At 39.8% G+C, this 17,108-nt stretch overlaps 1 protein-coding gene across 2 annotated transcripts; it reads right to left on the bottom strand.

Annotated features, from left to right (window-relative positions):
• Positions 1-497: 497 nt before the first annotated feature.
• NADSYN1 (NAD synthetase 1) lies at positions 498-16,654 on the bottom strand. Of its 2 annotated transcripts, XM_063158182.1 has the most exons (22): positions 16,534-16,654; positions 16,325-16,385; positions 15,739-15,855; positions 14,823-14,876; positions 14,377-14,466; positions 13,458-13,509; positions 12,647-12,735; positions 11,701-11,818; positions 11,072-11,203; positions 10,483-10,557; positions 10,196-10,320; positions 9,951-9,999; positions 9,271-9,373; positions 8,432-8,600; positions 7,934-8,069; positions 6,788-6,894; positions 5,905-6,036; positions 5,681-5,750; positions 4,472-4,600; positions 3,819-3,995; positions 1,611-1,686; positions 498-766 (listed from the first exon to the last, which is right to left on the bottom strand). In XM_063158182.1, the coding sequence occupies exons 1-21, from the start codon at positions 16,616-16,618 to the stop codon at positions 1,633-1,635; spliced, it is 2,124 nt and encodes a 707-aa protein (XP_063014252.1). In that variant the 5' UTR covers positions 16,619-16,654; the 3' UTR covers positions 498-766; positions 1,611-1,632. The 2 variants fall into 2 exon arrangements, with proteins under 2 accessions (XP_063014252.1, XP_063014251.1); XM_063158181.1 differs by lacking the exon at positions 498-766 and having other exon boundaries at positions 1,021-1,686.
• Between the last annotated feature and the right edge of the window lie 454 nt (positions 16,655-17,108).

Below are 17,108 nucleotides of genomic sequence, written 5' to 3'. Positions count from 1 at the left end.
CACAACACCTTTTTTCCTTCTTAAATTCTGTTATCAGAGGCATTACTCCCATCACTGGTTGGCTTGGCCTTGGTCCATCCTGGAGCCAGCTGGGATTAGCTCTGCCTCTGCTGCAGGAAGCTTCCAGGAGCTTCTCAAAGAAGCCACTTCTGTAACCCCCCCTGCCACTAAAACCTGGCCACACAAACCAAATACAAGTAGTCTCTAGTAAAAAGTGAACATCATCAGCTAGATGTTAGAATTATTTCCCATTCTCAGTAGGCAACAACGCACTGATAACATTGGAGCTAAGTGTTGATAACAGTCAAACTAGAGGCAGCAGTGAAAATTTCTGGATAGTAAAAGGCAAATAGGAGTGACCTGGTACAGCATTAGCAGGTAAGAAATAAAATGCAATTTGTACATGTGCTGTAAATGCAATTGCTAAAAAAGAAAAGTGTCTGAAATAGATTGGGTAACAACGCTAACTGTAACAACACAGAAGACATATGTAAATATTGTGGGTTTGTGCTCTTATTTTTTATTTGAATGAAAGCAAATGTTTCCTCTTCTGTGATTGTCCAGAAAGAGAAACCAGTAACTTCCAAAGGAAACAAAGAAATAAGAAGTCTTCAAATACACAACAAATTTTTGAACTTCTCTTCAGAATTCATCCACTCCCTGTAGCTGGAATTGGAAGTGTCCAACTAACTGTGAAGGAAGGCAAATCACAGCTGGGGGTTTTCCATTCTTCCTGCAGCATCTTTAACTCCAAGTGAATCAACTCCTGAGTTGTGGAAAACAAATGTGGAGAATGTGCCCTTTTTAGCAGACATTTTATGCTAGCACAATATAAGACTATTTTAACAGAAGTCTCACTGGGCCTGAGCTCTCCTGTTGCTGCAGTTAAGAATATTGTTTGCCCAGAACTGCAGAAATGCATTTCTTGTTTTCCCTATGAGAAGTGCACCTTTCAAATTAAAGTTTAAAAAAGAAATGGGAACAGCTAAACATTAAATGAAAAGGCAGAAAAGGGCCTCAGACAAAGGAACAAACCCATCCTTTTTTATTGCTCCACAGCACTGAACAAATTTAAAAGATCAGTTTGAAGACATTAAATTAAAAATGGATGTGGGTAACACTCTAATTGAGCTCAGAGGACGCTGGTTTTATACTTCACTCTGCAATATTCAAAGGAAACAAGAAGTTAAACTCTAAATTCGACCTCACTAACATGAAGATTATCCATCTGCTTCAAGACAGACATGCCTCCAACAACTTACAGAGTTTGACTTTGTGGCCACTCAAAACACTGGACCAGTCTACAAAGCCAGTGCCAGGTAAATAACAAAACATGTAGAATAAGAACTGAGTCAATTAGCATGACAAAATGACAAGTTTATTGCAAAGTAAGGTGAGTTCTTAAATTAAAGGCAATTAACTCAAAAAGTTGAAAGAGATCCTTAATGATCCCTTGGCCAAACTACAGTTTAAGTATATTGGGAGTAAAACAGGGAGTCAATTAAAAGAATTGATTACAACAGTCAGCTCAAGAACTGTTAAGCAGGTTATCCCTGCTCATTATCACAATATAATCCAGTTTTGAACATTCTGTTTGGCAAATTAATTACCACGGTTAAACAAGACAGGAAGTCAGTCCACATCTTCAACTACAGAAATTCCTTCCTTTTTTTCTAGCTTGGATACCTGCATGTAAAAAAGAAACCAAAAAATAAGCTGCTTCTTCCATCAACATCTCCTACTGGTTGTAAAAGAGACACACACAGATCAGGTTTTTATGAAGCGAATAAATCTTTTGGTTTGACCAAATGCAGCTAATCTTGTGGTGTAACACTGGAAAAAGCAGAGGATGGCCTGCAGATATCTCGTCCTTGCAGGCAGATTTGCCAGCTTTCTTCTGGCAAATCTGAAGGAGCTGCATCACAGTTCCTTCAAATTGTGGCAGCTATTAAAATCCCAGTGAGTATTTTGGCACCTGGAAGTGCATCATTTTTGCTCTGACCACAAATCCTTTAGTTCAGACACAGCTCCAAGGCAGAAGCTACAGAGTTCGTAGGGTTGTTCTAAACCCCCTCAGCCAGGTAGAGCAGAATGATACGAAGATTCCAAGAGCAAATCTCGTAATTCCCAGCAAATGATCTTAAATTATGATCTTAAATTCCTTTTACCCCTGTTCCTTCTACAGCAAATGCAAAGGGCATTTCGCATTAAAAATGAGTGGATAACTAAACTGGCTTGACTACATCCAAAGCAGAAAAGTACTTTCTACAAATCCAACAGATTTCTCTATCATTAGCACTCCAACTTGTTTCCATTCACAAATGAGCTTGAGCTGTAACATGACTCTCCTACAGGAAAACCTGGCATTACCTAACTAAAGGTGGGTTTTATGTCAAGTTTATGCCATATTTTCACTGTCCTGTTACTATGCTAGAAAAATTTTAAGTGCAGATTGAGTCCCAGAAGCAGAATCATCAGTGGCACACTGTCCCAGAGAGTGATTCTCTTCAGAATTACAATTGTGCTGAACGCCTTCATTAAGAAGAAACTCTTCCTATATTCCTTTTCTTGAATAGGGCAGATTTGACTCAAACCACTGCAAGTTATCGTTTTCCAATCTTGCAAAGAGCTGCAGGAGCTATCAGTTCAGGTTACTCTAATCTACACAATAAAATCCTCCCTAAACTTGACTCCTGGTTCCCAGGAATAAGTTGCAATGACCACTACCCTTACAGAGCACAACTGCTATTACATACAAATCTAGTTAGAGAATGTAAGAATATCTGCACCATTAAAAGATCTTAATTACTATAAGCATAAAATAATTACATTTTGGTCCAGACCCTACAAAAACATTTTCCCAGACTCCCACTGAGACCAAAATAACTTTTGTCCTGGACTTCAGTGGGAAAAAGTCCAATGTGATGTAAAAATCCCCCACTATACTACTTTACAATTAAGTACTGCACATGGTAGCATTTATCCCAGGTTTCAAGGTAGTAAAATACTATTACAACATGTCTGGCATTTCACAGATGAAGGAATTAGTATTTTATTACATGTATAAACATATTCTTAAAAGCAACTGGGGCATAAAATCTCTGCCAGAAAAACTTCAAGGTGCTAAAATTTTTCACCCCAGCATTTGTGCCACAAAAGAGACATTAAAAATAAGTTTGAAGGGGTGGCTAAAAACTATAAAAAGTAAAGCATGGTTTCAATAATTGCCTGGGCCCCTCCACATCTCAGTGCTCAAACTGAGCATGGTACCATTACTACTGCTGTGTTTGAGCAAACATGAATTTGTGAGTCAGCTAACTTGAGATTCAAAAAAGGAATTGTTGCAGAAGCAGCTGGGAGAAGCACTCACAGTGAATTGCTGCCTCTTACACTTGCTCTCCTCACACTGACGTGGGTCAAGTCTTAATTCTGCAATTAAGCAGATCCCTTCAGATAGGTCCTGAACTGAAATCAAAACCCAAAACTTGTTTATCCCATTAGCACAGGACCTCATGAGTCTGGGTACACCTATTACTTTCAGTCCTCAGTACACGTATTCTTTTATTTTCTTCTTGTTCTTGTTTTCATAGCAGTATGACAAAAAAGAACCTAAACAGCCTACACTGAAATCAGGGGATTTCACCTCACAGTTATGTGAAAAGAACAATCACAGTTATTTCTGTAATAACTGCTACCCTATGTGCTAGTTGTCTTTTCCTGAGATTCACTGGAACTGGGCTTGACCCACTTTGAATAATTTAAATGCAAAATCATTCCAGAAGCAGAAGGCATTTACCTGCTTGTCAGAAGGCATTTACCTGTTTGTCTATACACCTGAACTGCCAGGACCACGAGATGTTGTAGAGGAAAGGCCTCAGGTCGAAGCGGTTGTCCTCTGGACTGTAGCTTTCAGCGTGGTAGGAAGGAGTGAGGGTGGTCATTTTGTGCCTGTTGACTGAATACATCCTGAAGAAATGCTTAACCTTGGATGCCACCTGGTGTACAAAGAATGTAGCTTTTAACCAGATGAAGTTTCTTAGTATTTTAATTTAAAAACTGAGAGGAGCACAGTGTTTTGGAGACTGTTTTCTACTTTTACACGGTCTAGATATTCTTCCAAAACAAGAGACGTTTTTTGTCTCAGAACACATAACCAAAGGCTTCAAGAGTAGTTGGTCATCTGTATTTTAGAGAACAATTTTCCCCAAGGTATAATTCTGAAGTAATTGTTTTCAAATTACTCAATTAACAAATGTTTTAGCAATTTGCAGCATGAGACAACAAGCTCCATTTAAGAGATGCAGGCCACCTTTTCCAGCATACTCTGCTGCACCTGCAGAATAATCTCTAAACACAAAATAATGAAACTATTACTTTCAGTTAAAAGGAACCTGACCTTTCTCCAAACATGCTCTATTTTGGCAAAAGCATTAAACTACTTGATTTTTTTTCTCTTTGGTTTTGTTATTACCTCTCTTGGAGTAAAAATTTCCTTCCATATATCAATCAGCTTACAGAACATACTGTATGGTCCAGCCTTTCCAATTTTCCTTAATTTCCCATAGATTGAGAGCTCTGCATATGTCATCCCCATATCTGCCTGAAAATGCACACAGAAAGTCAAAGAAAATCTTAACTATGCAAATTTTAATGAATACTTTCATGGAGCAATAAAAATAATCCACTTAAATAAAAGAAACACCAAAATGATATTGTCAATATCAAAAAGACATAGTAATACTATGAGCAGAAATAAAAAAAAACACTGGTATTTCTCTGAATTGGGAGATTGGAGGCCACAGAGGCCATTTTATCAGTCCTCTCCTTTTGAAAGTGATAGCAAAGAAAAGGATGTGGGGAAAAGAGTGCTTTGCCACCAGTCATTTTCATAGCAGTAAGGCCCTCACTTTCTAGTAATATTAAAAAAAAAAACATAAAATAAATTGCATTTTACAACACCCATTCTTTTAAGTGCCAAGAAACCTAAAATAATTCAAAAATGTTAATTTGCTGTTTTGGAAATTATTGTCAACACAGATAGGGTTCTAAGTGTCCAAAAATCTAAAATAATTCAAAAATATTAATTTGCTGTTTTGGAAACTATTGTCAACACAGATAGGGCAGGTGTGGGGAACTAATGCCTTGTTGGCAGCTTTAAGACTGGTTATAACCCACCTGTCAGTAAGCATGGTTACATACAGGAGTAAACAAGAGCTATGGGACAAACCCCAGATTTTGGGGTAAGGCTTAAAGCATTTTAATGGCACTGCTCACTATTACCTTCTTACCATAATATTTTCTGAAAAATCCCTTTGCCAGGATTTTTCTCTTGAGAAGCTGAGAAGCCTCAGAAAAGAAATGTCAACAATAATTATCTGATTGCTTGGAATGTGGTCTTGAAGTTGCTTACCAACAGGTGCATCTTTGATTGGTTCCATGTGAATTGTTTTTAATTAATGACCAATCCCAGCCAGCTGTGTCAAACTCACCAAGTCTGTCACGGGTTTTTATTATCATTCTCTTCCAGCCCTCTGTTTGTATCCTTTCTCTATATTTAATATAGTTTTAGTATATAATTTTTTGAATATAATATCATAATATAATAAATCAGCCTTCTGAGAACATGGGGCCAAATTCTCATCTCTCACCTCATCCTGCGGACCCAACAACACCGCATTACCTCATCAGTTTGAGCCACTTGTCCATCCACCAGGGGCTCCAACTCTGCAGTGGGTGGAGCTGACATTATACTGAAAGACAGAGGGAAAAGGAAAAATATGGATTCCATGCAGTCTTATCAGTGTTGGTTTGTTAAAACAGCACTTCATCCCAAAAAACGAAGCACCTGGCTCAGACAGTTCCGCCAGTGGAATGAACAAACACAGTCACTGAATCATTGCTCACCTCCTGAGGGCTGTGAGCTGGAAGTTTTCAATGCAGTACTGAATGAAGCTCTTCAAATCAGTCTTGCTGATGCCACCAATGGGGTTGATATCAGCACTGGAGCAGTCGTACTTGGTCAAGTAACCACGGAGACTGAGCAAAACAGGAAATTTTATACAGCAACAGTTAATAATAATGTAACTGCAGCATAATATATAACCCTTGACACTATAGAGAATTTATATGAAGCATAAAGAAAGGGAGAAACAAACTGCAGATTAGTAACATATTTACACCTAAAGGGCAACATGTTTAACTGCAGCAGGGCTATCCTAAAGCCATGAAATTTCCAGATGATACTTTAAACAATCATAAAGCACTGCAAAACTATCCATGTTGAGGCAATATGTTCAAAACAATTAAAATACTGTGATGACTAATTAAAACAATCTCAGATCTCAAAACACCCACACAACCAGCACACAGCTTTAGAGGTTACCACTCCCACAATCTTACAGGGATTGCTTTAATCTTCAGATACCAGCTCTACTAACAGTACTCCAGATTTTAAGGTCTGCTTTTTCAGCTAAAAGTTCACATCTTCATTCCTAATACAGTAATTGAAAATTCAACAAATTGGGAAGTTAGCCTAGTGAATGCACAGGTAAGCTCTACTGAAAACAGCATTTTATGGGAAATGCTATAGCAATACTTTGGCTAAACCTCTGAAAAATACACAATTTCCCATTCAAGCTGATTTATCTATTTTCATTAATTTCACTGTTACCAGTGCATTCTTAGGTTGTTACCTCTTCTGAGCATAATCTACAGAGGTATTTGGTAGAGTGGCAGGAAATGACAGTGACCTGTTACACGTGGGTTTGGATTCCCAATTTTCACCAACCTTTCATCCACATTGGCTGTTCCCAGCACCAGCAGTCCCCCTGGCATCCCACGAGCCCACAGTGTCAGCTGAGCAAACAGGTAGGCAAGCACCATTCTTATTCTAGCCTGCAGAGAAAAATGAAAAGGAAAGCAAAATTTACATAGCAGAGTGATTTCTCCCCAGACACTTTTATTAATCAATTGTCTAAACAAGCTCAAGAAGAATAAAATTTGGGCAGGGTAAGCATTTTTTGTCACTATACGACATGAAAGAACACAAGCGCACACTGCTGCTCTCAAGGTGAAGAAAAAAGGAAGATTATTTTCTGACTTTAACATTTATAGTGTTCTAAAAGTGACAGTGGATTGGAGGGTGACAGTGTCACCTCTCCAATGACACTGGACAAACCAACAGTCTATCACATTTCTCTTATAAAAGAATGCAAAACAATGAGTTATTTACAGAAAATGTGTGAGAAAGTTAGTTACAAGAATGTAAATATCAGAAAGATTAGAAAATCTTAAAGAATTAGGGTGACCAAGCATGACTGCAAGAAGGACAGTCTTGTGGAGAAATTGCTGAACACAGTCAGGAAATCCAGGTTCAGTACCTGCTACTGCCACAGACTGAGGAAGTTTCTCCTGGCCAGCTGCAAATTGGGGAGTAGTTGCCATTTGCTACCTCTGATAGCACTAACAAGGATCCATGATGGATGAAGCATGCAGATAAACCATATCCTTTTATAGAGTAAATAAATCTCTCTAGTCTAATAGACAACATTTCTAAAAAGTTTACATTGCTTTTGTCCCCATTCTGAAACTCAGCTTTTTCTAAGGATGGCAGCAATGCCAAACCAACCTAGGATCCAGCTCCAGCAGAACTGTTGGTAATGTTAAGCAAATATCCACACTCCCCTGTGACCTAAACCTCTCCTGTTGCCCAAAAGCTGACAAAGAATTCAATGTTTGCTTCCAGAGCAAACAGCTGGATTTCTCCAGTAACAGAGAAAGATCAAGTCCTCAAATTAACAAAAACTACCAAACAGGATAACTAACACTCGGGAACTAAAGCAGAGTTGTTGGTTAGTTTAGAAAATAAAAAAAATCAACCCAAAGCCCACAGAACCAAAAGAGTGTGATGTGATTCAGCCTAGAGGACACACACCTGCACATTCTGGAGTGCCAGGCTCTCTCTGCTGCTCCCTCCATAGACAGAAAACTTGGGAGTTCGACCTGTCACCACACTGAATATCTTCACAACAACTTTCACAGCTGCATCGATGTTCAGGCTGATGTGGTAGCTGAGAAGAATTCAAGCACAAGTGACTCAGCCAGCACAATCTGACTAGATAAAATAGAAAAAAAACCCACCAAAAATCCACCCATCAAATGAGGTTTTAAGGTGCTAAAATCTCAGATCTGGTAGGAAGAAACTTGGGAAAGAATAACACTTCTCAGAGTCTGTTTCCAAAATTGCATGTCCTTTGCCAAATGCTTCTAAGTTGGCATCATTTTAACACTTTAGTAATAACATCTGTAGCATTCCTACTTAACCCACTTCCTATTCCTCTCTTATTTTTTTCCCCTTTTTGAGTTTGAACATTTTAGATGTAAGTCTTTGCCAGAACGTGATGGTTTTTTCCCACCACTTCTGAGCTTGTACCTGCCTATTTGCTCAGCCAGCAGCTTGGCCCTGTTGCAGGTATCCTGGGAGGAGTTCTCACTAGCCATGTAGCACGTGGTGAGGACACGCTTGCAGAACTCCCGAGGATCCTCAGGGATGTAGGTCCCATCATTCACAATCCTGCGTGTATCAGCCAGCACATCTGCATCTGAGGACAGAGCAGAAGAAACAGAAGCGGAGTGGAAATTATTGTGCTCCTGCCTTTGCAAAATGTGCAAATATCTTGTACACCCCTTGTATTCCAATCAAGCTTTACAGTGCCCATGATAAATTGACTACCACATCTATCTTCCCAGAAAAATTTCATCTATCAAATAAAAGAATTGCTGATTTTTCTTCTGATTTTGAGCACAGAAGTGTTAAATCCTTTAGATCTACTGAAGAATTTTCATAGAAAACACGATCCAGTATGCACAAAGACTTAGCTAAAAGCATGAAGTCTGCTTAAAGCCAGAACTTAAAGAACTTAAACCATTCCTAACCATGCTTTGTAGTGCTGCTTTTAACAGAAGGGGAAAATTCTGAGAATAAACTGAAGACTACATCAGCCAACATTTGAACAATAGTTTAGACAGAAACTAGTCTGAGTTCCACATCCAGTTCTTAAACCCAAACCAGAAACTATTATGCCAATTCAGAGAATCTGAATTTGGACACACATTTTTACTGGAATTTCTGAAGAGATACAAAGGACGCCATTAGAACAACAAAAAAAGGGTCTGCAATTAATAAGCTCTTGCAGCTACAGCACCCAGCTAATATTAACTTATCCATAACCATTAATAAACACAGCTGGCCAGACACACAGATTTACTTACTGCCATTCTTGACTGCCAGGCAAACCTGGTGGCACATGGAATAAACTATGCAAGCTGTAGCAGAGCTGTCAATTCCACCACTCAGAGGTAGGAGAAATCCTGCCTTCAAAACAGAGCAAGGAAGAGGTTCCACATAACAAAATAAGGAAAAAAATATGTACTGTACCACTCAGAAACACACTCCTGTAGAAGAATGACAAGCATTTTCAAGACTTCATATTGTTCAAGGCTTATGTATTATTGAGGAAAAACAGAACAAACCACCCAGAGGAAATCCTCTAAACTCTCATCAACTGGGTAATCAAATAAGCAGTCAGTGTAAAACCCTTTGCCTAGAAAAAATTCCAGTTGTCTTTACCCTCTAGTAAGACAGAAATGCTAATAAAAAAGGACAATATTTTTCATATATACTTTACTATTACACTGAATGACAACTTCATGTCACTTTGTTGCACTCAGGAAAGCACAATTCCTAAGGGAAAGGTGCACAGAGCATACTGAAATCACACTTGGAATACAATTTTTAAGTCTGACTGAGCTACCAGTGAAAAACTCAAACTTTGCACCTTGGACTAACATCAGTTTGGGTTACCAGCAGCACAGGAAAACAATTTGGATTGTGCCTGTGGCACAAAAGAAGTTGTGTATTGCAAGGGAAAAACAAACCCAGTTGTTCTTACCTGTTTGCTGCGCCTTAAATAGTCCCAGAGCCAACATGCAGGTCCAAGGCTGAAATTACAGAACGTGACTATTCTAAGAAGGTTAGGGAATAACACCTAAGCAAGTCAACATATTTACTGTGGTCTTCCAATGAGAGATTTCCTTTACTTATGTCTGAACAACATCTTATCTCTTTCTTTGAGTTTTGTTTTTTTTTTTTTTAAACCAAAATAATTTTCAAGCAACAGATTCAGCATTTGATTACCTGATCTCCTCCTCAGGACTGTGGTGTCTCCACTGGATTGGCATACAAGTAGGAACAGCTAAATCATCAGGACACGACAGAGCAAAGTTCACTTTTACTCTGGGATAAGGATTCACTTTACTTGCCTAAGCAATAGTACAGAAGAATTCAGAAGACACCAATTTTAACATAGTTTAAAAAAAAAACCAGCTCTCTAAGATACTGTGAAAAATCAAGACATGCAAATACTTCTTACATCCAATACCCATTCAAACTTGGCACAGTTTGCAAACACAAAGAGTTCTTACCGCCAAGTTACGAGATGAAATCTCTGCTCTGTAACTTCGAACATCCTCCAGGTCCAGAGTGGCAACCAGCACCTCCTGTGGAAAGGCTTTTAACATTAGATCACTCTACACAAACAGATAAACAATGTTGGGCAAAAGAAGTGTCATCAAGAAATGCCACAGTATCAGTTGTGGCAAAGGAAAAGGCAAGAAACGTTACTGGGGAAAGAGATGGAGCTTGCACATAATGTGAGGAAAGCTAGATGACAAATCTACTTTCTGAAATCAAAGTGATACCTTGTGCCCACAAGACTGGGTCATAATTAGAACATTGCCTTATTTAAAGGAAGAAAGGGCAAAGGCTGCAATCTCAATTAACAGAGTTTCTCCTCCTCATGGTGATTGCATACAAAAATGTTTTCATGAAGTTCTTCCACTGTGAGAGTTCTTCCTTCATCACAAAAGCAGGAGAGCTACTGTAGATAATTAGATGTAGTTGAATAGCATAATTAAAATACACCCTTCTTAGTCTAGAGATATGGACCTAGATCTGAAATGTTTGGAAGTGTTGAGCATAAATGTTCCAGCAGCTATGGGGTGAATACATTACCACATCATCCAGAGAGAACTGGGATCCTTGTGCAACTGTTTCTCCATTCATGGAAATCATTGCACAGCCATCATAATACAGACGATCACCATCACAGCCTTTCTGGTTTGCTAAAATATATATTCCACCATTCTGCCAGAGAAACAAACATGCAGGGAAGAGGAAAAAAAAAAGCTGTTCAGAATGTAGCACCTGACAGGATGTTTAAAATCAAAATGTTGTTTCTCTGCTCCTGCTCTCCTTACAAATTTCCTCTCCCTTTACATTGTGAATAATTTATGGCTGGGATTCTCTCTTGACAGGAGTCTCTTAGTAGCAAGAGTCATTCCCTCAACCCAAACAGAGAGAGCTGCACTTCTAAATTAAAATTCTGAGTTCAAACTGAGGTTGGGAAAAGCAGGAAGGCGATGACAGAAGCTGTGTTTGGATATCAGAGGAGAGAGCAGATACTGTTAAATATAAGCAAAGCACACTAAACTACAATGACAAAGCAGCTTTTTCACAGTGTAATGTACACTCATTGCTTTATTTTTGTGCCTATCACTGTTAGATAGGATTACAGACCAAATAATAAGTGTCTTCTCATCATTTTTCAAACACACAGAACTTTCCAATAGAAAAGCACACACCTTGGCTGTGGCAGAATTCACCAAATCCACCCGGGCATGAGCCTTCCGCAGCACGTGGTGACTCCCAGAAGAGTTGGTGAAAATTTCCACTCCATCAAGTCCCATCTCAATGTGAGGGCTGTCAAAGAAAAAGGCACAAAAATAAATCACTACTGTGCTGTGAAAACTGCAAATGTCATTAAAAAATCACTGACAAACAGAAACATTTATGTCACTGTCAGTTTTCTGCATGTCTTAGCTCAAACAAGGATAGGGCTTTCAAAAATACCTGTTTTCTTGCATTGCCCAGCTCCTCTGTCAAAGACCAGCAGTGGCTGCAGAGGTCAGGAGGGCTTTTGCTCACTCTGTTCTAAACAAAATGCCTTCTACTCTATAGAAGGCCAGATCTCAAAGAAAGAGAGAATAATCTTGGTCTGAAAGGGTAACATGGATATACACTGCTTGTCCCATTTTCCTTGTCTTTTAGTAAATCCAAAAACAGAACTACAAGGAGAAGATTTTTACTACTTTTTTTTCTTTTTCCAATGTCATAAGAAAGAAATACTAAAAAACAAAAATCGCATCTTCAACACACCACATCTGCAGTTAAAGGGAAATCAATGTAACTGGGAGATTTGGAAAAGTATCAGGAATGTGAGCACAAGAGTTACCTGTCATTTATTTCCTTAGGTCACTCTTTTCATTCTGCTTGTTTTTGGTATTTCTTCCCTACCTTCTTGTTTCAAGTTGATTTAGTTTAACAACCAACATTTCTTTGCCATCCCGCACCTAGCCTAATGAGGTCTTTCCCATGATGTATGTATTGCTCCTAATTATATTTTATCTTACTGGCACTTTCTGAAAAATAAATTACACAGAAGGATAATAAGCAGATCTCTACAAAAATTTGATTCAGGCAGCTCCAGGGTATGTTTTAGATTACTTTTTATTTCCTCTTCTCCTTTACCTGTTTGGTGCCCAGAGTTCTTCACATATTTCTGTTCCTAGGCAGGTATCTTTGGTTGTTAGCACTGCATCCCCAAAAGGAACAGTTTCCTGAGGAAAAACAAGAACATTCTTACACACATGCAGTAGAATAAGCTGTTCAATTCAAAAACTTGAACTACAAATCTTAAGAAAACATAAATTTGAGTGCTTACTTATGTGAAATTAGTGACACAATATCAATCACATTATACCTTCTTTCATTTTATACCAAGTCGGATTAAAAAAAAAATTTAAAAAATTCTGAAATGCAAATTTCTGGACTGATTGAGATTTCATGTTTTTATTGCAGTAGTATACAGATGCAGTGCTTAAGGACAAGTATTAAACAATCTACAAAACAGAGACTGTCTGTTGCTAGAAATCACACTCATGCTTTAGTGGGAACTAGCATAAATTTTAGATCCTTCTGAGCAAATAAGGTTTAAATGATTTTTAATTTAATTTAATTTAATAAAATTTAATTTTTTAACCTAAAAACACATACTCAATTCTAGTCCCAAGCACAGATAAACAGTACCAAAATTGTGCAAAATATGGCAATCAAGGTTCTGTATGTACAAATAACTGAGGCAGATTTAAAATTTACTTGCTTTGCTGCCACACACTAACATAAATAATGTTAAATTATGCTGTCATTTAATGCAACTTAGAACCACCACTGAAATATATGAATCTAAATCACGACTGGCAGCAGAATTTTGGAGACTACAGTTGTTAATTGCTGAATCTGGAAGATGCAAAATTAAAAAAAAAAAAAACCAACAGCTTACCTGTCCAGTCACTTCCTGAATTATCCTGGGCAGAAAATATTCCTCCACATGTCTAAATCAAGTTAAGAGATTGTGAATACATCATTACATAAATCACAGCATAAAACCTGGTTCTCATCTCACCTTCTAACATTGGTTAAAGAAACTCTATTGAAGTTGCACAGGGCTGTGTGTGTTTAAAAAATGAAAAAAAAAAAAACTTCATATTTTCTGTGGAATTAATCAGAAATGCTAACATTTTAAGACAGCAACATCTGTATTTCAGAAAGGCAATGTAAGGAATGCCCCATACTGGCTAGAAAGCAGAGCTAACAAAGAACACACCAAACAAGGCAAATGCCAGGTGCAAGTTTCTCTTTTTGCAGGGTTACTACACAAGCAGTGCAGAACCAGCTGGGGCTCAGAGGAGGATCAGAAGTGCTTTGCTGAGACCCTGGAGCTGGAAACATTCCCTGACTACAAGAGGAGTGCACAGCATCAGAGATGAGTGCCAGGTGTGTTCTGCAGCATCATAAGGTAGGCAGCTTTCATTCACTGCAGAAGTTCTGACAGAGCTCATCCACTTCAGTGTTTGCCAGCTCAGGACTGGGATGCAGCACTCAGGAGACAAACAGAGCCCCTCCAGTCCTGAGAGTCCTGAGCTGGCTGTTCTTAGAAAGCACACACCAGGAAAATGGCACTCTACACTGGCTGCAGGATCAAGCAGCCCCACTTTTTTTCCCTCCAGCTCAGCAACTCAGAGTTTGACTGCTCAATAAGCTTCCTAACCAAGCTGCAACCATGTGGCTTGGCTGACTCTGTCCTGCTGCTCTCCCTGTAGCAGCCAGTGAGTATTTGCTGTAGATATTTCAACCCTGCTGCTGTGGCTGCAAACAGCAAGCTGTGTTTTTTAACACAATTCCTAGAGTTGCCAGAATACCTTGCTTTGCTCCATGGGGTGAACCATCTAAGTTCCCTGTAGTTTCCTGAATTTGCCAGTGATATTTTTGGTCTGATCAGAAGAATCTTCCTTAAATAAAACAAAACAGAAAAACTGGGTTAACACAGGATGTACAGCCAAACAAGCCTATATATGAACACTGATTAAGAACAACTTCTTTTCTTCTTTTATAATGTAACATTTTTAAAGTTTCTTGCAGACTCAAGGGGTTTTTCTGAACTTTTCCAGAAAGCAGTGGGAATTCAGCTTCCACAAATCAGAAAAGAAAAAATAGATCATGAGAAACCTTAGTTGTCTCTCAGAATTTAGCAAATATGAAGATAAATCCATCCCTCTAAGTAGCACTGAAGAATCTTGCTTGAAGGCCAAACTGGTGCGTGAAAAGATAATATGTTACCTCACAAAACATATCAAGAACTACTCACTTATTTAAAAAGATCACTCGACAATTATAGCGAACATTTCTGTGCATAACAGGCCTGTGAAAATAAGAACCAAAATCAGCAATGACTACACTCATTAAATGAAATTATAAAAAGCTACAGAATCTACTTTACTGCAAAAACTATTCAGAAGACCTCACTGGAGGAAATCAAGCAAAACAATATGTGACATTTTAGCTTCTAATTTTTTAGTTAAAGTAGTAGCTAGAAAAAATCAGAGTTACTGACTGTGGTGTCAATCTCAGATATATCAACTACTACCTGAGCCTTAGGAACATGAGCAGCACACCAGAAGATTCCCCATGGCTGGGCCAGGTTATTTAATCAAATGTGACCTCCCATGACACTGCCAACCCAGTTCAAAATCAAACCAGCTTAACACAATTATATCAATACTAACACATTAATTTTACAGATATAATTTATCACCCTTCCTTGTGTGTCAGCACAAGGCTTACAATGGCTTCAGTGAGTTTCACATATACTTATGTTGTCTGTCAGTGAAAACAGCCCCCACATTCCCACAAGACAGTCAATTTATAAAACCCTTTGAGTCACACCTCACACAAAGTCTGACCTGTGACAATAAGTACGAGACATTAAGATTTCCAATATATTACTGTAATTATCCAATATATAACTGTAATATATAACTGCAATTACCCTATTTCTCTCTTGAAGGGATTAGCCACCAGCAATCTTCGGAAGGATTATCTTTTAGAAAGTGTCTGCATGTTGCAATCCTGGTCATGGTAATTAAAAGAGGAAAAGCAGTGCAGTTCCTAAGATAAGTTTGAGAGTTTGGTGCAGAGCCCTCACTATCCAGAGCATGGCACAAGCAGCATTCCCTAAGGACTTATACCTTTATCACAGGTTTACAACAACAAAATAAACTTACATTCCCACATCACAGATAATATCTTGAGTAGCTGGAGACTCCAAGAGCTTTTCCAGAACTTGAAACGAATGCAAGAGTGTGTCAGACTCATAAAAGTGATCTGAGCAGCCATACCCACTGTGTATAGAAAAAAGGAGAAACCAAAAATTCAGCAAGATGAGCACCAGAGCCAAAGAACCAACACTACTTCAGACAGGGAGCATTTCACCCACATACGTAATTTATATAGAAAATGAACAAGCAATGCTGTCAACACCATCCCTATTTACAGCATTTAAAACTCTGCAGCGTTCTATATCACCCCATGATACTCCTTCCAGGACAGCAGGCAGAAATCAAAGCACTACAGCTCCCCTGCAGGAAAACTCACTGAAATAGGTTAAAAATTGTCGCTTCCAGTCAGGTTTCCAAGACAAGAGACCCAGTCCTGCGCTCAGCACTACAGTGATTTTCTTTGCCCCTTTGACGGCCGCACGCTCCAAGCACGGCTCTGGGCACTGCAGCGCCTCGGGGCCAATGCTCTTCCCGACTTTCTTGCACAGTTCACTGGAATCGCACCAAAGCAGAGCCAGCAAAGCGCCCTTACCAGATTTCGAGCTCTGGCCCAAGCCGGTACCGGGCTCCTTTGCTCTTGGCGATGTCGATACCTGCAAAAGTGTTGGGAGTGCAGTGCGTGAAACAGACAAGGGCTGCCCTGCGCCGCCCGCGGTGGGAGGGAGGGAGGGAGGGAGGGAGGGAGGGAGGGAAGAGGCTCCTAATGGCCGGGGGCAGCCAGCCAGCCATCTGGACACTCACTTCTGAAAATCCTCTCCAGGTTGCCCTCAAAGTCTAGAGCCCACTGGTTCAGGGCGCAGGTGGCCACGGTCACCGCCCGGCCCATGACGGCCTCACCGCCTTCCGCGCTGCTTCCGGGGCGGTGCCGGGCTGGGGCTGCCGGTCCTTGCTCCGGTCCCTCCTCCCGGGCCTGCTCCGGTCCCTCCTCCCGGCCACTCCTCCCGGTCCCTTCTCACGGTTCCTGCTCCGGCACCCGCAGCAGCCCCTGCACCGTCAGTGCTCCAAGCACGGGCTCCATGCAGAGCCGCTGCCCACCCGCGCTGTGGCGCCTCCGACGCCGTGCGCTGCTGGACGCCGTTCCGCACTTTCCGCAGTTTTATTTCCCCAGAGCCCTGGATAACGGGAATGCAGCTGTAGCCCGTTTCTTTAGCCTGCAGCTTCTTTTAAGAAGTGTCCTTCAAACCGAGTTCAGAGTTCGGGTGCTGAAGGTAACTGGAACAGGGTGTTGTTCTCATTTCAGCATCATCCCAGCAGCTTTCAGGGTGCCTTCAAAAGCCAATCTCCTCTCTTATGTCCCTCATGACATATTTTGCTGC

Source organism: Melospiza melodia, chromosome 6, assembly GCF_035770615.1.
Source record: "Melospiza melodia melodia isolate bMelMel2 chromosome 6, bMelMel2.pri, whole genome shotgun sequence".
In the NCBI taxonomy this organism is placed as follows: domain Eukaryota; kingdom Metazoa; phylum Chordata; class Aves; order Passeriformes; family Passerellidae; genus Melospiza; species Melospiza melodia.
Note: the sequence above shows the minus strand (reverse complement) of the source record. Positions and strands in the feature narration are given on the sequence as shown.

Bases quoted from the DNA above. Each gene is read 5' to 3' on its own strand.
- NADSYN1 (XM_063158182.1), bottom strand. From the start codon at position 16,618: ATGGGCCGGGCGGTGACCGTGGCCACCTGCGCCCTGAACCAGTGGGCT. The intron at 10,558-11,071 runs GTAATGTATTCA...GCCTTTCCACAG, and splicing joins AGTTCTCTCTGGATGATGTG to GAGGTGCTGGTTGCCACTCT. The intron at 6,037-6,787 runs GTTGGTGAAAAT...TGTTTTGCTCAG, and splicing joins ACAGCCAATGTGGATGAAAG to TCTCCGTGGTTACTTGACCA.